Here is a 26,462-nt window from a genome sequence, read left to right on the forward strand (position 1 = left end):
GGGTATTTCAGATCGAACTGTAAGACGAATGTTACATCTAGATCTAAAATTTCACCCTTACAAGATTATGCTTGTGCAGGAGCTGCATGATGATGACTTTGTCAATCGTAAAAGATTTGCTGAAAGGATGCTCCAAATGTCCGAGGAAACTATTATTCTTATGAGTGACGAGGCACATTTCCATTTAAATGGATCTGTAAACAAGCAAAACTTTAGATATTGGTCAAACGAAAACCTGCAGGAGCTTCATGAACAGCCGCTTCACAGTTCACGAGTAATGGTATGGTGTGGTGTAGCTGCATTTGGTGTCATCGGCCCGTATTTCTTCAAAGATGAAGATGGAGATTGTGTGACTGAACTCCAAATGCTATATCGCAATGATGAATACTTTTGTTTTACCGGAACTTTGTCGGCTTCGGCATAGGATAAATCAGCAAGACATATGGTTCCAACAAGATGGAGCAACGGCTCGCACATCTAGATCCTCTATAGCTGCTGTTCGTCAACTTTTTCCAGGACATGTCATTTCCCGGTTTGGTGACATACCTCGACCTCCTCGCTCACCAGACCTTACAATGTGATTTTTTCTGTGGGGATTCCTCAAATCCAAAGTGTATGTGAATAAACCTCGCACACTTAGACAACCTGAAACTTGCAATTAGAGATGAAATTGCAAACATTGATGGTGAAATATTGAAACGGGCCGTCCGCACCTTATGGGAGAGGCTTTGAATGTGTGTACACATAAATGGAAGTCACAAGTCATAAAGAACTGCCATGGCAATTGGCATACAATAACCTGTATTTCTGTACCTTTGAAAATTAGGTGTGTTATTCACATTTCAAAACCATCTTAACTCCTCTGCCAGACCCTGTACATACTTTTTCTTCTGCTTAGAAATGATTGCTATTGATTAAAAATTACCATGTAATTGGAATGAATGCCATACCTGAGCCAGATCTTCTGACCGTTTCCTTTCTTCAACATACTTCATTATTATCTTTTTCCTTTCTGCTAATAACAATAAAACTATTTGTTTCTGCCTGTTTCTTTCTTCTTCCAATGTGTCTGCAATTTTTTTCACTTCCTTTTCTAGTTTTTTCTTTCCTTGCTTCTCCAATTCGAGTTCCTAACACAAAATTACAAGTGATAGTTATTACTGCATGAATAAATACAAAGAATGCTTACTGATAACTATATAATATTTAAATTTCATTTTAAAATATTAACTTTGAAGTTTTCACAATCCAGACACTCACTTATATTATAATACGTTTATATATGGGCTGAGCTGATACATACCACTTTGAACTGATACAGATATCTCACCGATTCCCACAAATATCAATACCGGTGCTTGAAAATTGTAATAATTAGAAGTTGTTCACAATATAGATTAATATTATACTGTTTAAATATTCTACTCTAATTACATGCACTGTTTAAATATTCCACTCTAATTACAAGCATCATGTTACCAGGAATTTTGCTTTAAATATTTGAGAATTACATCAGAATATTAAATTACATGTTATCACAAAATTCAGTTTCTCACACAGAACTAGTGCAAATTAAAAATAAACTTCAAATTTTGTATAATTTCCTGGATAATTCTGCAGTGTTCAGGAAAAAGCACAAGTCACACACTGTGAGTTTCTGTTGCAAGTCCCTCTGAATCGATTAAACAAAACTTTATAATTGTATCTAAAGATATCTGTTTGGCGGTTACATGGAGATAGGCAATTTACTGTGATAAGCTTACTTTTAATTTTTCTTTCATCCTTGGCCTCTCCCGACATCCTGGTCTAACCAAGAAAATTCAAGAAAGTTCAAACCAGGCACAGTTTCAAAATAGCAGACCAATCCCCTCCTTCCATAGCATCCCACCTATCCCATTTCAAACTATATTACACCAAAACTAATGCAAGAAGTGGCATCTACATGATCACCTGCTCATGTGGAAGCATGTATGTAGGTATGACAAAGCACAGACTTGATGATAGGCTCAAGGAGCATGATGCTGACCACCGACTTAGGAGGAGAAGAACAGGCCTTTCCTGCCATCTCATAGATGAAAACCATAACATAGACTCTGCCAAAATAGTGATGCAAGCCAAATCCACCTTGGAAATGTTCTCAAAAGAACCTCAACACTAACCCCAGTGCCCTCAATAAAACCTGGCTTCCCACTGTCAGAAATACCAGGTGTGCCGGTTAATAATTCTTAATTTCGTCGCTGGATGGCGCTGGAAGCAAGGGTTGGTGCATAGTCTCAACTGTTACGTCAGTGTGTTGCCAGGACAGTATATGTCAAAATGCCGTGGATGTGCAACCGAGTGTGAGTGATTGTGATATTGGGTTTGTGTGGGAAACATGTTGACCTTCAAACCAAATAAGGAGCATGTGTGGCACGTCCTGCTTTTCTTGTTCAATCAAAAGAAAAATGTGAGTGAAAGCCATCGTATCCTTGTGGAAACGTATGGCGACAATGTCCTAACGCAAGATGCGTGTGTGCGTTGGTTTCGATGATTCAAAAGTGGTGATTTCGACTTGAAAGACAAAGATCGCCTGGGCCAGCTGAAAAAATTCCAAGATGCCGAATTGCAAGCACTGTTGGATGAAGACGATACGCAAACACAATAACAACTGGCAGAGAAGTTAAACGTTGGTCGCCAAACCATATCTGATAGCCTTCATGTCATGGGAAAGATTCAGAAGGCAGGAAAATGGGTCCCACATCATCTGAACAACAGACAAATGAAATAGTGAAAAACTGTGTGTGAAGTGTTGCTTTCTTGGCATGAAAGAAAGTCTTTCTTGCATCGGATAGTGACTGGGGACGAAAAATGGATGTACTTCGAGAACCCAAAATGCAAAAAGTCATGGGTTGAATCAGGACACCCCCGGAAGGAAGAAAATGCTGTTCATTTGGTGGGATCAGAAGGGTGTGGTGTACCATGAGCTTCTGAAACCAGGTGAAACCATGAATGTTGTTCGCTACCATCAACAACTCATCAATTTGAACCATGCATCGATCGAAAAGCACCCATATTGGGCGACAAGACACGGAAAAGTGATTTTGCAGCACGACAATGCCTCATCACACACAGCGAAAGGCGTGAGACACACCATTTCTGCACTTGGCTGGGAATTCTTGCCCCACCCACCATACTCACCAGACTTAGCCCCTTCGGACTACCACTCGTTAAGAATTATTAACCGGCACACCTGTTATGCACACCCACCCAACCTGCTCCCCTCGCAAGACAAGAAATCAAGCACGGGACTTAAACAATTCGCAAAAAAAGCCCACCTGTGCATGAACCGTTCTATGGAAGCAGACGACAAGACCGAGAACCAACACCTACAATGCCAAAATCCCCATGCACAGCAAAAGAAGGAAGCACTACACCCACACCAGAATGGCAGAAACTGAAAGGACCCCATCAACTAGCAACACCATGAGCACACGCGGAAGAAGGAACCATATCGTCCGCAGCAAGACAGTACATGCCTGACGAAGCCACCAGACAGGTGGCGAAATCATTCGCGAAGAAAAATTTGCACAGAAAAATGGAAAGTAAGCTTATCAGAGTAAAAGTTTGTGAGTATAATTTTATGTTGGGCATATGTAAAGATCTACACAGTGATGATCCAACATGTACATCATGACTGCTATTAAAAGAAGTCAAATAACTGAATGCTGTAAAATTGAATTTTGTGACGAGTGATTCTTCCTGAACAGCCTAGAATTAGACACCTCGAAAGTGTGTCTCAGCACTTTTGCAGAGTTTGTTAAAGACCAAAATGTTGGAAACATATTGGTAGTTATGTATCAGTAAATAAATTCCAACCAATACTTTCTGATACAGATACCACTGGTATCACCCAATACCAATACATTGGCATCAGCTCAGCTATAATTTATATCCTATACTACTAGAGCATAGGCGCACAAAATATTTTTAATCTACTGAAGTACTTTTTGGAAATGAATTGAAAATTATGCACAAGAATGCACTAACCATTAGCTGCCTGATGGTCGGAAATTTGACTGCAACATGTATACCCTTTAACACCAGATGGTCGATATTTCGACCTGCACAATTAAAACATGCCATTTCTTGAGAACTATACACTATATTTCAGTTGTTTTTTATCTTTAGTATATACAGGGTGTTCGTAAGTTCGTTTACAACACTTGGGAGGTGATTGTACGAGTGAAAATAAGGTGGAAAGTTCATGTAAAGGAATTCCGGAAACGACTTTGTTGCCAAGTTATTGACGTTTGAAAACATGGGAAAATGATTTTCCGAAGTGAATAATGGCAAAACGGGTGGAGAGAAGTCGTTGGTGTTGGGTGGTCCACTAAGAAATTGGGTATGCTCTTGTCAAAAAATCATGCGGCAATATTGTGCAATGTCGGCGCAAGGGATTCCCCAAAGGACGCGAACGAAGATGTTGACGGGAGTGGGGTGGGTGTGCGTTCAGTGTGAGCTGGTATCGACGAAAATTGGCATGTGTTGAATGGCACCAAAAAACAAAGAAAATTTCCTGAGCGAAGGGCACCATGACATAAAAACGAAAAAAATGAACAGTCATAGGTTGCATACCCTGAAGGGCACACAGTATGCTTAATGGAGATGTGAAGGGAACCACATCACAGACGGTTTTCAGTGTCCACCATGTACTTCCAAGCAGAGGCGACAACAGTGAAACAAGGATTGTCTAGTGCAACCCAACAACCCTGGCGTTTCGGCTATCGATGCTGCAGCTACATTGATATGGGCAACGAGGTCCTCAGCTGACATGACAGGTGTTTCGTAAACGAGGCATTTCATCTCTCCCCAGAGGAAGAAAACCAGGGGCGTGATATCAGGCGATCGAGGTGGCCATGGCACAGGCCCTCCCCTGCCAATGCACTGGTTGTGGAATACGGTATTGAGCGCACATTCCGATCGAAATGTGGGGGGTGCACAGTCATGTTGAAACCACAGTCTTTGTCTGTGCCAAGGGCACATCCTCTAGTAGTTCAGGCAAAACCTCACTGAGAAATGCTTGATAAGTGGGTCCACATAGGCGAACAGGGAGAATGTACGGTCCAATCAAATGGTCATGCAGTATCCCGCACCACACATTCACTGCAAATCTGTGTTGATGATGTGCCACTAGCAGTGCATGTGGATTTTCATGTTCCCACACATGACTGTTTTACTACACACCAGTTTTCGTGAAGATAGCCTCATCAGTCCATAGTTCAGTATTCTGAAAATTGGGGATAGTTTCAATTTGATGAACAAACCATTAAAAGTCCTCACGTGGGGCAAAGTCCCGAGGTAAAAGATCTTCCACTTTCTTCAATTTGTACGGGTGCATCCCCTCTTCTGCCAGGACTCTCCACACATTCACATGGGAGGTGTTTCGTTCGTGGGCTAGTGCACGCGTACTGGTGCCTGGATGATCCATCACTGTACTAACACAAACTGTCGTGTTCGCACACTTCGCCCAACTTCTCGACGAGGTGGCAACACTGATCCTGTTTCCCGAAGTCGAGTGTCTACAGTTTGAAATAAGGTGTGCGATGGTACACCCTATTTGGTAAACGTGCCAAATACAGACACCTTGCAGCACGGCTATTACCTCCAGCCTCCCCATAAATCAGATGCATGTCCGCCAGCTCTTGGGAAGTGTATGCAGCCATTCCTTACACCGGGCTACAAGTGCTTATGGCCGTTAACACTAGTACACTTCACAGAACACGATGGGCTGTGGCTAAGAATTAACACGTAACACTGCTAGGTCAAATGTTTGCCCAAAACTACTGTCCAAGAACCTCACGTCAACCATGAATGTTTAACAACCTGCTGCTGGCACAGCACCTGAAGCACGAATTGCACAGACACGTGCGCTCCTTCATGAGGAAACCTACACTGTTGGCGCCCCTAGCGGGAAATGTGGTACTTAACGTTAGATCACACGGACACCCATCTGCCCTTCAGGGTATGCAACCTATGACTGTTCATTTTTTTCGTTTTTACGTCATGGTGCCCTTCGCTCAGGAAATTTTCTTTGTTTTTTGGTGCCATTCAACACATGCCAATTTTCGTCGATACCAGCTCACACTGAACGCACACCCACCCCACTCCCGTCAACATCTTCGTTCGTGTCCTTTGGGGAATCCCTTGCGCCGACATTGCACAACATTGCCACATGATTCTTTGACAAGAGCATACCCAATTTCTTAGTGGACCGCCCAACACCAACGACTTCTCTCCACCCGTTTTGCCATTATTCACTTCAGAAAATCATTTTCCCACGTTTTCAAACGTCAATAACTCGGCAACAAAGCCGTTTCCGGAACTTCATTACATGAACTTTCCACCTTATTTTCACTCGTACAATCACCTCCCAAGCGTTGTAAATAAACTTATGAAACACCCTGTACACACACACACACACACACACACACACACACACACACACACACACACACACACACACACACACACACACACACACACACACACACACACAGAGAGAGAGAGAGAGAGGGGGGGGGGGAGCAAGACAGGGTGACCTGTAATTAGATGTATTCCCTGAAAGGGGTTAAAGTAGAGGCAATTTGCAATAAATTTGACCACACTTATTGCCAAGTAAACTAAGAGATTCGATTATCACGTATATCAAATTACGTCATCTGGAAGGAGTGTTACGACTATTATACTCACACACATAAGTTTTTTATACTTTTTATACTGTGAAAACTGTTATAAAATTTGAATATTCTGGTCTCATGTTATATATAAGAATTTCTTTATTACTGCAGAATAATAACATACTCAAAGTTTTGCTAGAAAAAATCTTATCTTCTTGAGTTGATTACCTGTTTCAATCTTGTGCGCTCTTTCTCTAGACCATATGTGATGTCATCACCCTGAGCTGTATCATGTTCATGTTTTCTCTTCTCCTCTTCTAATTCCTGAACAACCTGTAAGTAAAGAAAATCAATACTAAAACATACCAACCGAAATTACACCTATTCTCACGGATTAATATGATTTATTAAAACTTGAGAATAGTTAATTAACAACTGTTTTTGTGAACCATTGCACTTTATTCATGATTACATTCTCCGATTTTACATTTTCTTGAGTTATACATTCAATCTTCATGGTCCCAAAGGAGAAAAATGTTATAACATTTTTTTGAATTTTAATTCTCTTTGTTTCCTTGATTCCCTGTAAAACAAAATCAAAGTTCCACTGTATATATTTTTTTACATTAAGTTTAGATGTAAATTCCCCCATCATTAAATTGCTAGTGTGTTCAAGATTGATTCTGATGAGTTGAAGATTTTCTTACTGTCCTACTGTCAAACACTTTGCTATAACTGTATTTTTTTAAGTAATGCCTCTGCCTCTTTACGCTAACTCTTAATGATAAATACGAATGATGACTAGATAGAATTGATGAAGGGGTATTTACAAAGGAATGCCCATGCCAGGGCTCAAACCTGGAACCTTCAGTGTGGAGATGAGTAAAATCACACACAATGTGCTCAGGCACTGAGGCAGACTTTGCTTTACTAGTACTCTCAAGATAACAAACTCAAGTACATCATACACCATTCTTTTCAATTACATTGAACTTCATAATCATCATACTTTGGGATGAATGGCAGAAATTTCTTCATCTCATTCTTGATTGAATGATTTAGTTTATTTAACTTTACATTTATGTCCCTTTTGGCTACGTGTGATGATTGGTTATAAGATGAAGTACATGGAACAGACACTGACCTGAACCTTCCCTGGTGCAAGAGCTGCACCCTGTAGTTATCAGGGTATTATGTGAAGCTGACTTTTGGATATAATCTCAAAAGGTCACCTCTTACACTCTTTTAATCTCATTATTACGTGAAAGTTTAATTCTAAAAAAAAACACCAAGACAAGCATGCAAATTTAAATAATTTAATGTGGCATTACTTTTCAATGAACCATTAGAAGGTTACACAAAAACTGAAGACTGTCTACATATTTGTTGCTTATCAAATTTTCCTTGATCAATTTTACATGAATGCAGCAAGAAAAAAATTACCAAAGGTTTTCATAACCACCCTGTCATTCTGAGATTCCAATGGATGCAGATTGTTCCTGATTATAATGTTTACACAAATAGTACTCTACATGACAAAATTATTGATTTAGATCGTCTCACATTACATCACTTTTGCAGTTTGAGTTTGTTGGACCCTGATATCATCATATGAGAACCAGAGGGACGTAACTCCAATTTATCTAATTTACAGGAGAGAAAAAATAATGCATCCTTAGGAATATGTCTGACTCTTAAAATGTGTCAGTAAACTGGAGATACAAGACTCAATCTTACTGCTAAGGATTAGAAGTGGAAATATGTTGATCTGACTCCAAATAGGGCCCTTTATTTAATCAAACCTGAAAAACGCATTTTTGGAGATACGGTCCTCTGGTTCTCATACGAACAACATCTATATGAAATAACAAAAATTATAGAACTGAAATATCATCAGGTATACAAAGGTTAAGAGCATACCAAGGCACCTACAATGTCAATAACATTTCACACAGGTTTCAAGTACAACAGAACAAACTGAACTTACCTTTTTGTGTCTGTCTTCTGCATCTTTTAGAATTCTTGCCATTCTAATCTGAGCTCGTCTCTGCTGAAGTATTAAATTTTCAAGAGAAGCCATTTGATGATCTGCCAAAGCCCGGATCTGGGCTTCATCTACCCGAGGTTCAGAAGCTGCATAGCTGTCTCGCTGCAATGCAGCCAGGGGGTCATTTATAGACACTGACCTGTACCTTCCCTGGTGCAAGAGCTGCTTCACTTTCTCAGACTGTAAATAGAAAAGAAAATTCAACTTAATGACAATGTTCATGATGCTAATGATGTTGATGAAACTGATGAAGGGACACACATGCCCAGGCTGGGATTCAAACCTAGGACCACTGGTGTTGTACTGTGCCATGCCAACCACACGCTCACAGAAATATACTGAAAGGCTTCCAATCAGAAATTTATAAGTTTAACACGTTCTCTGCCACGTCGGTTATAACGACAAAAACTGGTGCACACCAACCACACCATGTTGGTCATTATGACAGAAATGTGTGGCTTGAACTTTGTTTTCCTAGCATGATGGGGTCATGAGTACAACAATAATGCACATAAGGCATGACCGACAAGGTGTGGGGAGTTGAGTGCTCATAAAGTGTTTTGGCTGTTATATTTTTTTACAGGAAAAAGTGAAATTCGCAAATTTGCAAAATGAAATTCGATACCCACTTTGGTGAAACACCCTGGCAGGGAACATGTTAATCCAATCTGTTCTTGAAAATGCCATAGAGGTGGATCAGGAAGGAGACAGTATACTGAGAATAGCATTTGACAAAGCATTAGCACTGTTGCATAAAGTAAAGGTTTCAGGAGAGGGCCATAACCACAGCAGCAGTTATATGAAATAGACATAGAACTGTAATAAATAATCTGTAAAATATGTGAAACATGAGGCAAGCTTGAAAGCATATAATAGTGACAATAAGAAGGAAGGGTGGGACACAAGAGGTTGTTCTTCCACTACAACTCCTGACCAAGGGAAGAATCAAGAAAGATAAGGAAACATTTGTAGCCTTTGTAGGTCTCGAAAAAGCACCTGACAACACGGACAAAATATAATGTCCTACATTCTTAAAAAAAATAAAAACAGGGGTGGGGGACACAGGAATCGACTTTAAGGACAGAAGTATCCACAGCCTACACATAGAAACCAGAAAGTGATAATCAAATTGGATGAATAGGTAAGTGACTATGCACAAGGAAAGGTGTCAGACATGGATTTTATGTCATCACTGCTTATACATCAAGGAAGGAAAGAAAGAAGAAACCCCCAAGAAAGACGTGGACAGCATTGTGCTCCAGACATTTCAAAATAAGCTGCAGTTCCAGCACATTGACCAGTGCCACAGGCTTGGCCCTCCGAAAAGATCATCTGCTGAAGTCTTGAGTTCGGAAAAATGCCCCATCATTGTAAAATTCGTAAGTTACTGCTCCAGGAACGAGGTGTGGAAATCAAAGAAGCTGTTAAAGAACTCGTCCCTATTAATTACGGAGTCACTAACCCCCTACAGACAGAGGGTCTTGCAGGCAGCAAAGGATCGCGTGGGGACGTGCAATGCCTGGAGCCAAGACGAACACATTTTCGTATCCCACGGAGGTCGTCGCCACCTTATATCTTCCCCCAAGGATCTTGACATTCTCTCTTGAGATGGGGTGCAGTGCGAACTGAGTATGAAGTGTAATGAAGAGCATATGAGACTTCTTTTATGATACACTGTATATGAATAATTGTGTGTGTGATGTGTTCAAATCATGTGTGTTTAGGAACTGGCTACACTCATTCCCATGTACTCGCATGTATTATTACTGGGCAATCTGAACTTTCATTTAGAAACAGACAAACCTGAAGCAAATAAATTCCGAGCTGCTATCTCCACTTACAATCTAAATATTTTGAAGCTCGATCCTACCTTCCACACGGCTAACTCGCATTCATGGCTAGATGTCATCTTAACAGGAGACTGCTCTCGAATCGCCAAACGAGCGCCTGCGGTCTCTCGTTCCAAGACGTTATTTACTTTGCTTACTCACTCAATGCTCAGAAATCCAAGCCAAACATAATTGAATACCGCGATATAAAGAAAATTAAACTCGCTTCTCTAAATGAAGATGCTACAAGAACCCCATGCAATTCAATACACAGCTTCACTAATATTAACGATAAGCTTAATGAATTAAATAGTCTAATCTTACACCTTTTTGACAAACATGCTCCACTAAAGAAAAGATGCGTCACGCGGCCTGCATCCCCCTGGATGACCGACAGCATTCTCACACTTATGGCGGAGCACGATTCGGCTCACCGCAGGTTTAAATCTGATAAGCACCTCAAATCTCCAAATACATTAAATAGTTTTAATAACTACCGCATGTTGAGAAATCGATGTAATCAGGTCGTGTGCAACACAAAGAGGAGGCTCTCTTATGAATTATTAAATATGCAAGGCAACCCCCAAATGCTGTGGAATAAATTAAGAAATTTAGGACTAGGAGTGAAACACAACGTAGATCCTACTCGAGATTCTTCCCTTGATGAATTAAATATGCATTTCTCTATCTCTAATTCAATGAACAATGATGCTATAATGTTACTATTAGAACTATAGCAAACCACAAAACAGAAATGGCCGAGTTTAATTTTAACCGAGTCGATGAGTTCCAAGTTGCAATGTAGGAAAGCCTTTGCATCTCTGTATTCTATAAGATGCATTGGTAAGTTCCTCCCCACATCAGCTAGACTTCTGCAGTGTGTTCAAAATGCCTGCGTACGATACATTTTTAATTTAAAATATTGGGACCACATATCACTCACCTATTTCTCAAATTGGGGTGGCTACATATGCAAGAAAGATGAACGCTACACACTCTGATTTTACTTTACAAACTTCTCAACCTCAAGTCACCTTCCTATCTCCTCTCTCGCTTCCAATTTCTTCACGAATTTCACAATCATGAGACCAGATCATGCAGCTCCTCATCTCTCTCTATCCCCATCCACAGATCAAATTTCTTCTCCAACTCTTTCACCGTATCAGCTGTAAGACTGCGGAATCAGTTGTCAGCAAGCATAGAACAGTAAGCTCCGTTGTTTCCTTTAGCAGATGTGTTCGCCACTCTCTTCAGAGTACTCGTTACATCTTCCCCTGTCAAGCAGACTAAAGGGCATATGCAAGTGAATGAATTCTTAAAATACCTTGCAGTTACTTAAATACGATTTTAAATTTTGCATTCTTTCATTCCATATTTAGTATTATATATTTTGTATTTTGTGTGTTATATTCAGGGCGTTAAGACTTGTGTCTATGAGTATAATGTGTGTGTGTGTGTGTGTGTGTGTGTGTGTGGACATATGTGATAACTTGATGTACTTTGTGTTCAATATAATAATGTAATCTATAATTTTATGAGTATGGTTGAGTGGAAGAAAAGGCTTTGTACTGCATAAACTCCGCCATTTAAAACAAGGCATTAATAAATAAATAAAGAAACATGTTACAAGGGACATACATTTTAGTGTAGTTGTAGCAGTCAAATTAATATGTGCATGCACTGGTGTATATCACATTTCACATACAGGCATGTCCCATTATGACTGGAAATATCTGTGCATTGACTGTTCAAAATGGATGTACATTTGGAAAATTGATGAAGGGTGTAAGTGGGGTTGTTATTAGTTTTTAGTGGACAAAAAAGGTTTCAGCTGCCCGGATTTATAGTGAACTGGTGGAAGTTTATGGCGAAGGTGTATTCTCAAAGCAGCATGTAACGAAATGGTGTTGTGCCTTTGAAGCAACGCAGTAAGAATTTCAAAGTGATACCATCAGGCAGAAGGATGCTGATTTCTGGGACACTTCTCACATCTTACTGGTGGAATGGCCAGGCCTTCTATGCAGTGGAGTGATTATTTCTTAAGTTGCAAGGACAAGCTTTTTATCCATAAAACAAGACTCAAAAATTACTCTGAGATATGGAATCATCACTGCCTGCTTCTTGTAAGTTACTGTCTAGTTCCTGGTCAGTTGCTGCTTCGTCAGAATTACTCAAACCATCAATTTTCAAAAGTTATGCAGTTATAAATGCAACACATTTATCAGAGATTAACCAGCAGATTTTCACCAGGACACAGTTCTCCAAACACATGCTAAAAGGACTTTACCATGTTTTGAATGACATCTCGAGGAAAATATGAACACCCAAAGTGCTAACACAAGTTCTTTTGTGATAGAAACACAAGAGTTTGAACATTGCCACAAACACCAGAACTCAGGATAAAAATACTTGACTGGAGTTTGACAACCAAGTTTATTCAGGATACATATTGAAGGGGTTAGAATTCGAGGAAATGAAATTAGTATACTCCAATTTCCAGATAATACATCACTAATACACGAGGATGAAACACGACTTTACAGATGATAAATGAAATTGAAGAAGTCCTCCAGAGGGGAAATAAATGTAAACACGACGAAGATTATGATATGCTGCAAGAAACCTCAACACCAAAGACATAACAATAGGGCAGAATAGAAATTACATGGAAGTATCTTAGGAGGACAACAATGAATGATAGTAAACATGCAGGAAAGAGATCGCCATTGTAGCATACACAAAGAAAAGCTTTCACCAAAGGAAACAATCATTTACCATCATGAATATAGCTGTAAGGAAAACGTTTTTGATGGCATTCACTTGGATTATGGAACTATCTTGATGTGAAACACAGAACGTGGCTGAAGATGAAAGGAAACGACTGGAATACTGTGGTTCAATCACAGAAGGTTATAAATCAAATGGATACAAAGAACAAGAAATGAAGTTGTCCCGGGAAACACACTGCTGGCAGAGGAGCCTGTGGAAACTGGCTATAAAAACAGAACCAAAAGAACAAATAACATGCACGCTCAAAATGTAGAATATAAAAGAAACCACTAACAATGTGAACTGTGGAAGTTACACAAAAATGAGGACCATTAGCTCAGCCGACTCGGTAGCCAGACACCTGGTCGAGCCTGCATTTTCCAGTGTACATCTCCTGTGTGTGCCTAAATTAAGGTATTGACATCTCTATGCTGGGAGGAACCAGGCAACAGATCCCATTGCGGTAGCACTAAAAGAGATGATTCCACACAGGCAAAACCAGGCCAGCTCAGTGGTAGAGCAATGGACGGTATGCCAGAGACCCTGGTTCGAGTCCTAGTAGAGTTTGCATTTTTCGCTGAAAAATCGAAGTAATATCATGACAAGTCTTCCATTAATTTGTTTGTTTGAGTTTGTGTTTTAAGTCAACTTGATGCACAGAAAGGCTAATTGGGACCAGACGTACAGTTTCAAGTGGAATCTGAACCACTATGTGCATCCTCCGGGTATCAACAAGGGACCCCTTTATTACATTACTACATTAGGGTGCATTATCAAGGTAAAAACCAAAGAAGGAAAAGAGGGGGAGGGTAAATTTTTTTAACCGAATACAATAACTTGGGCAAATCGACCTCAGGGTTAAGAACTTATGGGAGAATCATGACAAGGAAATTAAACAATATCAGGCAATACCGTATAAATCAATTCTACTTTTTATATGTGCACCTTTTCCACATAAGACAATCCTGACGGGCATCAATCAATGGCATCCGAAACTCTGAAAAGTGAACTTACAGCAGTAGAAAGTACATATTAAAAAAAGGCATTGCACTACACACATGCACACACAAAAGCAACATAAAATCTTATAAGAAATGGTCACGGTCATAATGTAGTATTTAAAGAATGAAAACAATTTATATAGGTCGTAGTTACTATACATTCTCCAAAAATGTGAAATATTACTGCAGAGAATGTCCATTCGTCAATTTTATCATATCATCACTCACCCTCATTTTTGCAATTAGCCAAAAGAGGTAGAAAGGTGACGTAAAATAAACCAAATCAAATTAATACCACTGAAAGTGTGACAACTAAATGGTTTCAACAACACATCTTCAATAACACACGCACTTTCTGCCACACAGCACAATATCTCTCACAACACACAGAAAGTGAAAACTACGTAAAGAGTGCATGGAATCACGCCATCCCACAAACCAGTGTGTAGAATACATTCAATGGCCAAGCACAGCAAGTCACAATGCTTGTGCCAGCAGACCAATGCCACTAGATTAAGCATTTTCGTACTCTCACTGCAAGACCCAAAAGCAGCACATTCAATAAACCTATACTTGCTGTGGGGCCTTTGGCCTGATAAGAGACTGCTGTGCTTTTGAGGCATGCCCACCCTCACAGAACATAAAGAGCAAGAATGAAAAACTTTTATTCACATCACTCATGCATGTTACAATCTCACATTCACTTATTGTTATTGTATCTGGGTATGCGTAGCATACCTAGCCTACCCAGAATGCACACCGCTGGTTACTAGTGGAAGAATATCAATTAGCAGCCATGATTCGTGGAAGATTAACCAAGTGAACAACTCCATTTACATCTATCATATCTGCATTAAGGATTTACATCTATCATATCTGCATTAAGGATTTACATCTATCATATCTGCATTAAGGATTTTTCCCATACATTACAGTAAGATTTGCATTTCAGGGTCCCATCCATTTTGTAAAATCAAATTTCTCAGTTTTCCAGGCATTTTGAAATGCATCTCCAGTCTGTTCTGGAATGCTTTAACTTCTTAAAACCATGATCATGAAATATTTTTTAGAATATGAAAGCACTCATCCTAGGAACAAATGACACACATTTACAGATTTTCATTTTCAAATACAAACCCATTGTAAACATATGAAAAAATACTTATTCACCAAATGCATAAATAAAGTAAATTGCTCCCCTGTGCTTTGCACCATGACATGAAGGTGTATGGGGGTGTAGAGTTAGGGCCCCACACTTTCTTGATCATGGCCAAAGGTGGGGGTGATGTGATCAGCACAATGCCCCTGGCTGCTTTTTCTCCCCAGAGTTTCCCCCAGGTACCTACTTTATACCATGCTGGGTGGGTGCTGGGACAGCTTGAACAGATGGAAAAATTCCCGGTTCTCCCCCACCGAGGATCGAACCTGGGTCTCTCACATGGTAGTCAGATGTCTTAATTCATTGATTGATTTGTTTTATTTTACTTCGTGGTTTGTGCCTCTTGGCTAATTTGCGAAGATGGGGATGAGTGATGAAATTGATGAATGGACATTTACAAACACCCATGCCTGAGTGGGATTCGAACCTGGAACTTCTGGCATCGCAGCACGATGGGCTAACCACTCAGCCATGGGGTCCGGCTCAGATGTCTTAATAACTGAGCTAACGCGGCAACTACCAAATGCAGAAATGCAGCAATACCTTATATAGCCTTGGCCTTTCCAGGTCCCGCATTAATATTTTTCTTATTTCACATGGCTCTCCTGCCTCTATACACTACCCACAATAATGATTATGATGAACACACATGAAAAAACTCCCACAAACAGAGATCATTAGTAGACTACTCAACACACTGCCACAGCAGCATCTATGGCAAGGAACTAATGTGATTGGCAGTAATGACAACTTAAAACATTTTGAAACAAAATGTCTATTCAGTGGCAAATTGATGAAATTCTAAAAATCTGGTTCAAACTAGAAGTTAACTATTCCAAGCTCCCACACACACATGCACACAGTCATGTTCATTGCCTCCAAATCAGAACACAAGGTCCAGAGTAACTTCTCCTTGTGATATCTAATTGAGTGCAGTCCAATTTCAGTAAGCATGAGTGGGATACCAATTTACAAGAAAATATTGCAAATAATTAGGAAATTTAATAAGGCAACAATAAGATATTAAATCTTTACACACATTTACGTTAAATTTGCAGTATCGTACATTTTATCAACACTGAGTCATTGTGCACATATATCAAAGCTTATTATACTGTGTGTATACTACTTATAGCATTCTGTCATACTGCTCACCTCTGTTAATGTCTAGCAGGTTTCTGCCACTAGACCTATTGCAAAGAAAGGTATTACTGTAAAATTAAGCCTTGCAAACCTATTTGTGATTGCTGCATTTCTTAACTTCGAAAATTATTTATAAATCATATATTCAGTTTTTATAGATGTAGAACACCAACACAAATCTCCCATTTATTATTATCATTAATTTATTAGCTCTAGTGTGATTACAATAACAGACATAATTTTTGTATTTGCGTTTCTACAAAGAGTATCGCATTTATTAGAAGGGGGGAGGGGTGTTGTGTAAAGCACAGCAGTGAATTCAGGATCTATTTGGTCTTTTCACATTTATTATTATTTCTTTTCAATGTGACACAATCAATGAAGAACCTTATTCATCATTTTTACCCACAAGAGACTACCGAGAAATATGATGTGTCGAAAAATCTCAATTGTTTTTATTAACTGTAACAATGGTAACAGAGACAGAATTATGAACAACAAGTTTTGAGGTGATAGCGACAATTCTGCTTAAGAAAGTAAGAAAAATCTGAACCATGCTGGATATAAACCAGGTCTTTCCAAATTCACCAAAAGCATTAAGTTTACATACCTAGTAACCCTATGTTATGTGAAGGAAATAGTTAAGTTAAACTTAGGTTGGAACTTTCTACCACTTTAACATACTCTGCCAAACATCACAAAATTACAGTGATCTTACAACATCTGCTTACTATAGATCGACCACAAGGAAAAAAAACCTTGGGACGAAAAGTCCCCGTGCAGCTTTCCCTTCTTCCCTCCACCTCGGGCCATAAGGAAGCATGGTCCACTCTCCCCCTCCTCTACTCGCGGGAGTACGGTGCACAGGAGTCGCAGGTCTGCGCAGGTTGTTTTGCTCGTGGTTCCACTATACATTAGCATGCTAACAGAAGACAGCCGACGTACCTTAAGAGTTGCGATTACTACATCCCTGGCCTGCAATTCTCCCTCCAGATAGCTCAGAAGCTTCAAAAGATCATTTTTGCTGAGTTCCATTTTAGGATTCCTCTGTAAAAAATAAACAAAAACATATTCAGTAAAATAGAAAGAAAGATGTCAACAAATGCAATACAATTATATGCATGATAGTGAAAGTAACCAGTAATATTCTGCACATATTTCTTCGTAAGTTAATCTGATGTTAAACAGGGTGTCTACAATTTCGTAAAAATAAAATTTCCTGATGTATCCAGACCAAAGCCATTAGAGAAATTTATATACAGGGTAATTCAAAATTAATGGTGCAACTTTACAGATATTATGACATTACTATTTATGATAGAAAATCTGACAAGGCATCAATATAAAGAAAAACTCTGGAAGTTTTACTCACATTATAAAGATTCAACATGGGAACCATGTGCAATGTGGAAAAGGTCCAAACGATAATCAAGTAATTGCTATGCACGAGACAGCAAGTCATTGTGAACAGTTTCAAAGGCACTAACAATTCACAGTTGTAACTTAGGCAAATCTTTCAGAACCGTGAAACATATGCATTACTACCGAAAAGCTTGCGGAAATGTCTTTGCACCATTGTGCTTGAATCAGTTCTTGATAGCTTCAACACACAATATGCCTTCTATGGGTCATTAGCCATTTTGCGACACTGGCAATCCTGGTGGAGCATCAGCTAAGCAGAATAAGCCCGTTAAGTGGGAATAAAACTTCCAGAGTTTTTGTTTATATTGATGCCTTATCTGATTTTCAATCATAAATAGTAACATCATAGTAACTGTGTAAAGTTGCACCATTCGTTTTGAATTACCCTCTATTTAAAGGTGTCTGTAAGAAGGTCACTACATTTTAGCAACACCACACACAGAATCTCCACTTAACCAAGTTTTTAGATTACTCACTTCACATGTAAAAGTGGTAATGGCAGGATGACTTACAGTCAACAAACAATACTTTTTACTAAAAAAAAAAAAACATAATTATAGTATAAATAATACATGCAGTAAAATTAATAATAAAATCTGTATAAATTCCAACAATATCTACAAAACACAACCCAAAAAATTGCAACAACCAAGCGGGAAATTTCAATAGCCACTTACTATAGTAGCTTTCTAGATGAAAATAGTTCAAAACATGATCCCTTTTCCCAGAATATTTAATATAGAATCTCTAATCTAACTACTGATAATACTCAGTGTATCAAATTGAAGTACAGTTTGTCCACAACAAATTTAGAACTTCTTGCTGCAATTTTTTTCTTTGTTCAAAAACTTATTTAGCGTACTACTACAAAAATGCTGAGTTTTCCAGAAACATAGTAAATTTTCCTAACATCTCCAGAAAAGGCAAATTCCCTGAAGTTTCCACGATTTCCAGACTGGCAGATACCCTGTTAAATCATAATTGGCAAAGTAATATAAACCAGAAAATTATTACATGATTAGTACTAGAAAAAAAATTCAAGTAAAATTCCATGGTTTCAGGATTCATTTCCGAAAGATGAATTTGCGAGTACAAACAATTTTTCTTCTCTTAATATTTGTTGCAAAATTTTTAACTCCAATCTTCAGTAATTGAATAGTTCAGGCACACAAACTAATACATTTTCAGAATTTCTATTAAAAAATAAAAAATCCTATGTTACATGGATTCACTGTTTGTTTCAATCTCAACAACATTCACTGCAACTGTCAAAAAGCAAATGAGATATGGGAATCTTTGGCTGAGATGAATATGATTATCACATTACTTTCTTACAGAAGCTGTCAATTCAACGTGAGAGTAAATATTATTAGAAACTAGATTGTAAATGCAAAGCAGTCTTGGCATCCTCAGCCCACATTGAAAAATAATTATTTTTTTCATTAAATGTGTTGCTATTTTTTTTACCATAAAACATACACCAACAGAAACAAAAACCATTTTCATATGCCTCCTTTCACTCACTTCAACAGAATAATTTAAACAGTCACAATTGTAGAATGCATCTTCATTCAAAGTCTGTATTAAGTCCACTTACGCAAATTGGGACTACACCTAAAATTTAAAATGGGATACGAAGCACTGGGCAATGTGCTTCCTCCACAGATCAAACCCGAAACTCCTTAATTGTGGACAACGATACCACTATGCTATCAGGCAGGCTCTACTAAATTCATTCAATGAAAAAACTATGAATTTTTGGTTTGCTACAATGTTCTGCATTTTTTTAAATATGTTTTAGGCATGCATATTTTTCACATCACCTAGGACAACTCTTTATGTGTAACTTACAAATTCTGATCCTGGGTTCAAACTCTTGAGGTGGCTTACCCACCGTACCCCCTAGAGAATTACGTTGAAATTTGTATTAATAGACAGATTTTGATGTTTTACGTAATATAAAATTAGTTCCAGTGTGCCGAAAACACAAATAGCAGGGATAATTTAATCACAAAGTATGACCTGCGTAAGCCTGCCATTTCGGAGTGCTTTCGCTGCTTTTTATTATTAAAACCTTCTGTATGCACACTCAAATAGCGAAAGAACACGTCAATAATAACTATTGGTATGAAACATAGCAATCCTAACCTAACTACGTAAAGTGATAGTTGCTGTTGTGGAATATCATTTTGGGTGCTAGATTCACTTGCGCGAAGCCTTCGGGCTGTTCTTCATGGTAAAGTAGCACGCTAAGGTAACAGAAGACGTACTTTACTTCACAATAACACATTTCCGAGAGCTAAAATAAACTGAAAACTTTCATAAACAACAAAATCTTCAAATACCATGCAAAATATTTCACTTTCTCTAGGGGGTACAGAGGGTCAAGGGTCCCAAATTATATATGAAAATAACATTGAATGCAAATCAAACTGTTTTTAATTTCAACAATTAAATGTATGAATTTGTGTTTTAAGTCCACTTTATGCACAGTAAGGCTAATCGGGACTGGACCTACAGTTTAGTGGGATCCAAACCACTATGTGCCTCCACCAGGAATCAAACCCAGGACCCCTTGATTACAAGGCGGCGACGCTACCACTGTGCCATCAGGGAGGCCCTAGTTCAAGAATTAAATGGCAGCTCAAGTGTCTGTTGTGTAATTCCAGTAAGATCATGATGCACCTGCAGTTTTTACATGAATCTAATTCCATAAACTTCTATAAGCACATACTGAACAGGCTTTGTAACTACAAGTTGTGTTTTTTGTGCAAAATGTTTTTTTTTTCATCGGTTCCTCATACACGAGTTATGTATGAGTATGATAAGGCATTATAATTACATTCCTGCCTCCTTACCACATAAATATGATAACCATTGAAGTAGGTTAAGTTTGAATGCATTTCAATTTGTAGTTTTCTTTATCTGATGCATATGAATAAACACTTTCCTTGAGAAAGGAACACTTCAGAGGCAACTTATGAATGAGTCACTTGGTAAACTTACTTTTCATGACATAAAGTGTTAAAAATCAGTGTGTCTAAAAAAAACAAGGTTTACTTCTTCAGACCTTTAATCTTACTTTAACAAAACTGGTCACACTATCTTCCACCCCGGGTGGGAGTGAGGCCGCCAGTCAATAGGTGGGCTTTATATATGAAAATATTCAAAAATAAACTGATGAAAGGACACTTGCAAACAACACCAGTGCCCAGGTAAGATTTCGAATCCCAACCCCCTGGTATGGTAGTGCATCGTGCTAACCACTCCATTATGGAGGTTGGCAAGAATATATAAAGGATTGCCTCAGAGAAACAGCTTTACAAAAGCAAATATATTTGTATGAATGTAGCCTGCTTATTGTAACTTTGCTCCGAGAATAAACAAAGTGGTTGACTATACATATAATTAATATTGTAAATTTAGAAAAATACAAGTGTTGCAATTGCATAGTTGAATGGGCACTAAGTGTGTGCATTATGCACAATACATATTGTTGTCAATAATAGACTACCAAAGTTCTAAGTGGTTATAATAGCCCTGTCTACTTCGCTGCAATTTTTGACTCTCTTTGCATCGAAGTGTCTAGTTGGTTACACGGGTCAACACAGAGTTATCTTGTTCGTTGATTCGGAATCAAGTAGTGTATTTGGTGTCTGCACCATTTGCACTACATTCTGGGTCAGTGTATGTGTGGTGTATGGTAACGTGGTGAGTACTAACTAATCGAATGACTGTTTAAAGCAGCAGACAGGCATTTGCTGAATCTTCTGAACTTGAAAATTGCTTTCAGTCTAGTTGGTCGAACGTCATTTCCTTTCACCACCCTGACACTGGATATACCTGAACTGCACAGTGTGTCAAAAAAATGCAGCGAACTAGACTGGGCCAGTAGTGTATAATTCATTATAAAAAAAATAATTTAAGATCCCAAGCCTATCCCTAACCATGGGTATGCAATATATATATCCTTGTTTACAGAAATGGATCTCCTCATTACTTCCTGCTTTACAGAAGAGGATGGAAAGTATGAAAATTATTAGGCACTCAAAACCAAGTAGCTTAACACTACTCTGAATGTAAAAAATGTTGCGAACACTAAACCTAACCAGTCCACCTTACTCAAAAGCATCCAGCAATACGTCCTAATTCAGAGCCATTATGGTAATTTACTTAATAAATGGTAAATGTTTACTATCCTTCGGACACCTGTGGGGCTATGCGTCAATGGTTCGTGGGGCTATGTGAGAATGGTGTGTGGGGCTACGAATATTTTTTTCGAAACCAATTTTTAACTATTGTAACCTATGCGTGGCCCTACCTAACCTAACCTTACCGGAAATGGTTCGTGGGGCTATGTACAAAATCTGTCCGAAGGATAGTAAACAAGTACCTAATAAATAATATATCACACCACTATTATTTTGAAGATATAACATCCTGTATCATTTGGAAGTGGGGCCGATCTGTTACTTTGTTAACACTTCCATATAGTGGAGACGGATTTCTTACTTTTTACACAAGAAAGTACTTACGAAAATCATTTTCTGTAGCATTGTTGAGGTTCAGGAATGTAGTTTTTATCCTTTTCAACGCCAATTCATGTTTTATTCTGGGAAAATATCTTTCCGACACAGAATTGCTGTTGCTGCCATTTGCTTTCTGCACGTGAACACGATGTTCACGTGTTTTAGATGATGCAACCCCCAATAACTGTTGCAAACAACGCCGTGTTTTCGCAAGAATATGACATGTCTAGGATGCATCGTGAAGTTTTTTTAACTATGTTTGCCTAACCTAATCGAACCTAACTAACCTTACTGGAAATGATTTGTGGGGGTAACGTCAATGGTTTGTGGCTATTAGCATAATTTTAAATTCTGCCACAAAATTAGGTATTTTTCGATGAATAAGGTTGAAACACTGCATTCACACTCCAAATCGACAAAACACTGCCAAATCGCGTGAGGAACCAGTACGTTATCGACATATTGCGTGTTAGAGAACCAAGAAAAGGACTCGTAAATGGAAGAAATAGACATTATTTCCGTTAGAAATTCATTATTACACCTAAAGAAATTTTCCGCACTGCAGAATTGTATGTTAGCAATGTAAAAAAGTGTGAAATAAACGATTTCCTGGTGTCTCCACTATACGGAAGTAGTACCGTCAGTTTAATGCGTACAAGAATAACCTATCATCACATTCGAATTTCTTTAACTCCTTGTTGTTAATCAATGTAAAAAGTCAACACCGATGATGGTACCGGTATGTTAATATGCGGGGGGGGGGGGTAAACATTTATGCAAATTATTGATCCTGAAACACTGACATGTTAATTTATCATGAAAATGAGTAATACTCATCTGTATAACTTAAATTAGTTGCAAAACTAAGCACAATTAATAAATTACGTAGTAGTACTATCATTCGGCAAACTTGAACATATATATTCTTTCAGTTTCACTGAACATTTTAGGCAGACTTTTGTACGTCACATACGACTTCATAAAAATACTTACATCATACACTACACCCTAAATACTAATGCTTCTGAATAATCTCAAAACCGATATATCGCCAACTGATGTTTACAGTTTTCAAGGTCCATACACACGCTAAAATTACTTGGAAAGTAAGTAAATTCATTACCTTTAACGTGTTGCTTGTCGATTTGTCTAGAGTCTCAAAATTTGAAGATTGTCCCTGTTGCTGATGCTGAGGCGATTTACTTGGAGTTGACTGGGACTGTGATTTTGTTGAATTTACATTGGTAGCCATCTTGAATGATCCTTACTTCACATCTACGACAAACTAAGGTCAGCGACCTTAGATCCTATATCAATTACGTACCACACGCAAATGGTTCCGTTTGTACTATCTTCCCCTTGAACTCCCCATTTTCGTATGGAAGTTCCAATAAGACCACCAATTTAACGCATTTCTAAATCCATAAAGTTCCACCCATAACGACACCTACCCACACCATCAAATGTTAACTCCGGAATCTCATTGGTGCACAGACTACACACTTCCGCTTTACTGTCAGTTTTATTATTGTTGTTGTAGTTGTGACAAAAATATGGTAAAGTATGGTAACTGAACTTTCTTACCGTTATTTATTAACAACAAAACTAACAAACAATCTGCTATTTTATAACTTTTAATAAATGATATCGATTCCAAGGGGGGGGGGGTGATTCTTTCAGAGGCGCAACCACGAATTTTTGTCTGGGGGGGCCAAGTACCAGGATAAAGGTACCAATAATAATAATAGTAATAATAATTTTAATAATAACAATGCTAATACGCAATAATAATGTTATTATTAAAACATTAGTATTTATTATTGATTTGCTTTATTTTACTTCGCTTCTTGTGCCACTTTTGGCTAATTTGCGAAGATGGGGATGAGTGATGATTGATGAAATTGATGAATGGACACTCACAAACATCCATGCCCAAGCCGGGATTCGAACCAGGGACCAACATTATTATTAGTAGTAGTAATAGTAGTAGTATCAAATATGTTATTACCCTCATAAATTATGCAAAAGGGAGGTAGAAGTTGGTGCTAAAGCATTTGTGTTCGAACAAATGATTTGAATATTTTTTCAACACGTTTAATTTCACTCACATGAATAATCGAAACGAAGCGCACAAACTATATTTGAAAGACAGAAAATGCTTGATAATGCATTCCAAATATCATTTTTTTTACAATAACATGTATAACTTTCATGCACGATATATGTTTCACACATATGCAAGATGGAGCAACGTGGGCACTAAATTGTGTACGTGTGCAAAGTTTCTTTAATACATATTATATACAACATATATTATTTAAATACATTACACATCCAATTCATCCATCTCACAATAAACCAACAGCAAGAATTACATAAATTGTCTCTGAAATGTGCACGTTCCCTTTCCTCCAAACAATTGTTCATGCATTTAAAACAAACTCAATTAAGACAAGTGTTATTTCTCTGTCTGAAAATTTCCAATGCCTTACAGAACAGTGAAAGATTGTGAGCGAAGCGAGCAAGAAAATTTTTGGATCCAATTTTTTTGCAGGCTGTAATATATATTGATTTAATAGGGCGCAAATACTTTCACGGGACGCCAATGCATTCTCTCTTTAACAACTTTTGTGCCTTCCCGATGGTGTAGTGGTAACTTCGTCGCCTTGTGATCAAAGTGTCCCAGATTCGATACCCGGTGGAGGCACATGGCACAATCGGATCCCACTTTAAACTGTAGGTCCGGTCCTGATTAGCCTTTCTGTGCGTAAAGTCGACTTAAAACTAAAAATAAATAAACCAGTCTTACAACTTACAAGAAAATTTTACGAAAAGTATTTTTATTTGCATAAAATTTGAAGTTGTGGGCGGTAATTGCCCCCAGCAGGTACACTTGGCCGTCAATGTTTGCCCCCCTAGAACTCATTTCAGTCCAAGGTTCGGGGTGAATGCACCCCCTGCATCCTGTGGTTGCGCCACTGGATCCTTTGGACCGGTTGGATCCCACTTTCCGACGCTCATATTGTTCCTATAGACCTATACTTAGCAAACAGCATTAGCTACAACCTCTATGCACTCACTATACGTACAAGTATGTGTTTTATAGGACTGCCTCGTATTATATCAACCGCTGGGTGAAGGATAGTGAACGTAAACTGCAACGAAGCTGGAGATGCTAGGTTTCAACTCTTATCAAGGGAGATTTGAACCCCTTATGAAACAGAGAAGTTAAAAGTTGGAACGGTAATTTTGGGACAATCATAAGAGAATTTTCAGTCTGACCCAGGAACAACACTGGAAAAAGGACAGCAGAAGTGCAAGTGGAGGGGTCGCAGTTGGGCTGCGATTCCGAGAATTAAACATGTTTGGCTCAAATGTCAGAATTTCAAATGTTTGGACATTATAGCTCGATCGTTTCAGCATTGTCTCCCTGTTGTATTTTTGTAAAGCTGCAAATAAATTTTTGACAATGAGTTACAGATTTTGGTCTCTGAACATCCATTAATCCAACATGCCAGAAGTTTCGGGTGGGATTTGAACTCTAACCCCCTCCCTCTAAATACGACCATGGTGGTAGTTCTACATGAGCTCACGCAAAAAGACAACCGCAAAAATGCTCAAAACAGTTCATATTCTTCTGTTGTTGTTTTTTCGGCATAATATTTCAAATCGTGCAGTTTGTGTTTTTCACTTCTCGGTGAAGATAGGAAATAGTCTACGCGAGATATTTCCAGAATCATTTACAGTAATAGAACAAGATTCACAGCACCACGCACATACAGGGGTAATAGAGGGATCTCCCTCATCGCACCACACTAGAGCAACCTTGCGTTCTCTTCCGACATAACGGGAGAATGCTTTTAATTTTAGGCTAAATGCCTAAGTTGTTAAGTTATGCTAGCTAGGT

At 38.5% G+C, this 26,462-nt stretch overlaps 1 protein-coding gene across 1 annotated transcript in view; it reads right to left on the minus strand.

Moving 5' to 3' along the window:
• The window catches only part of LOC145984242 (uncharacterized), a 100,312-nt gene extending 76,285 nt beyond the window's left edge, over window positions 1-24,027 (minus strand). Inside the window, exons 1-5 of the mRNA XM_083117828.1 lie at window positions 23,679-24,027; window positions 17,550-17,651; window positions 8,644-8,883; window positions 6,885-6,989; window positions 951-1,130 (exon numbers count right to left, since the gene is read on the minus strand). Coding sequence (XP_082973954.1) covers window positions 951-1,130; window positions 6,885-6,989; window positions 8,644-8,883; window positions 17,550-17,651; window positions 23,679-23,807 — 756 coding nt within the window. The 5' untranslated portion in view covers window positions 23,808-24,027. The remainder of the gene's footprint in view (window positions 1-950; window positions 1,131-6,884; window positions 6,990-8,643; window positions 8,884-17,549; window positions 17,652-23,678) is intronic.
• Window positions 24,028-26,462: the final 2,435 nt, after the last annotated feature.

Source organism: Lepisma saccharinum, chromosome 2 (assembly GCF_977018435.1).
Source record: "Lepisma saccharinum chromosome 2, izLepSacc3.1, whole genome shotgun sequence".
Classification (NCBI taxonomy): domain Eukaryota; kingdom Metazoa; phylum Arthropoda; class Insecta; order Zygentoma; family Lepismatidae; genus Lepisma; species Lepisma saccharinum.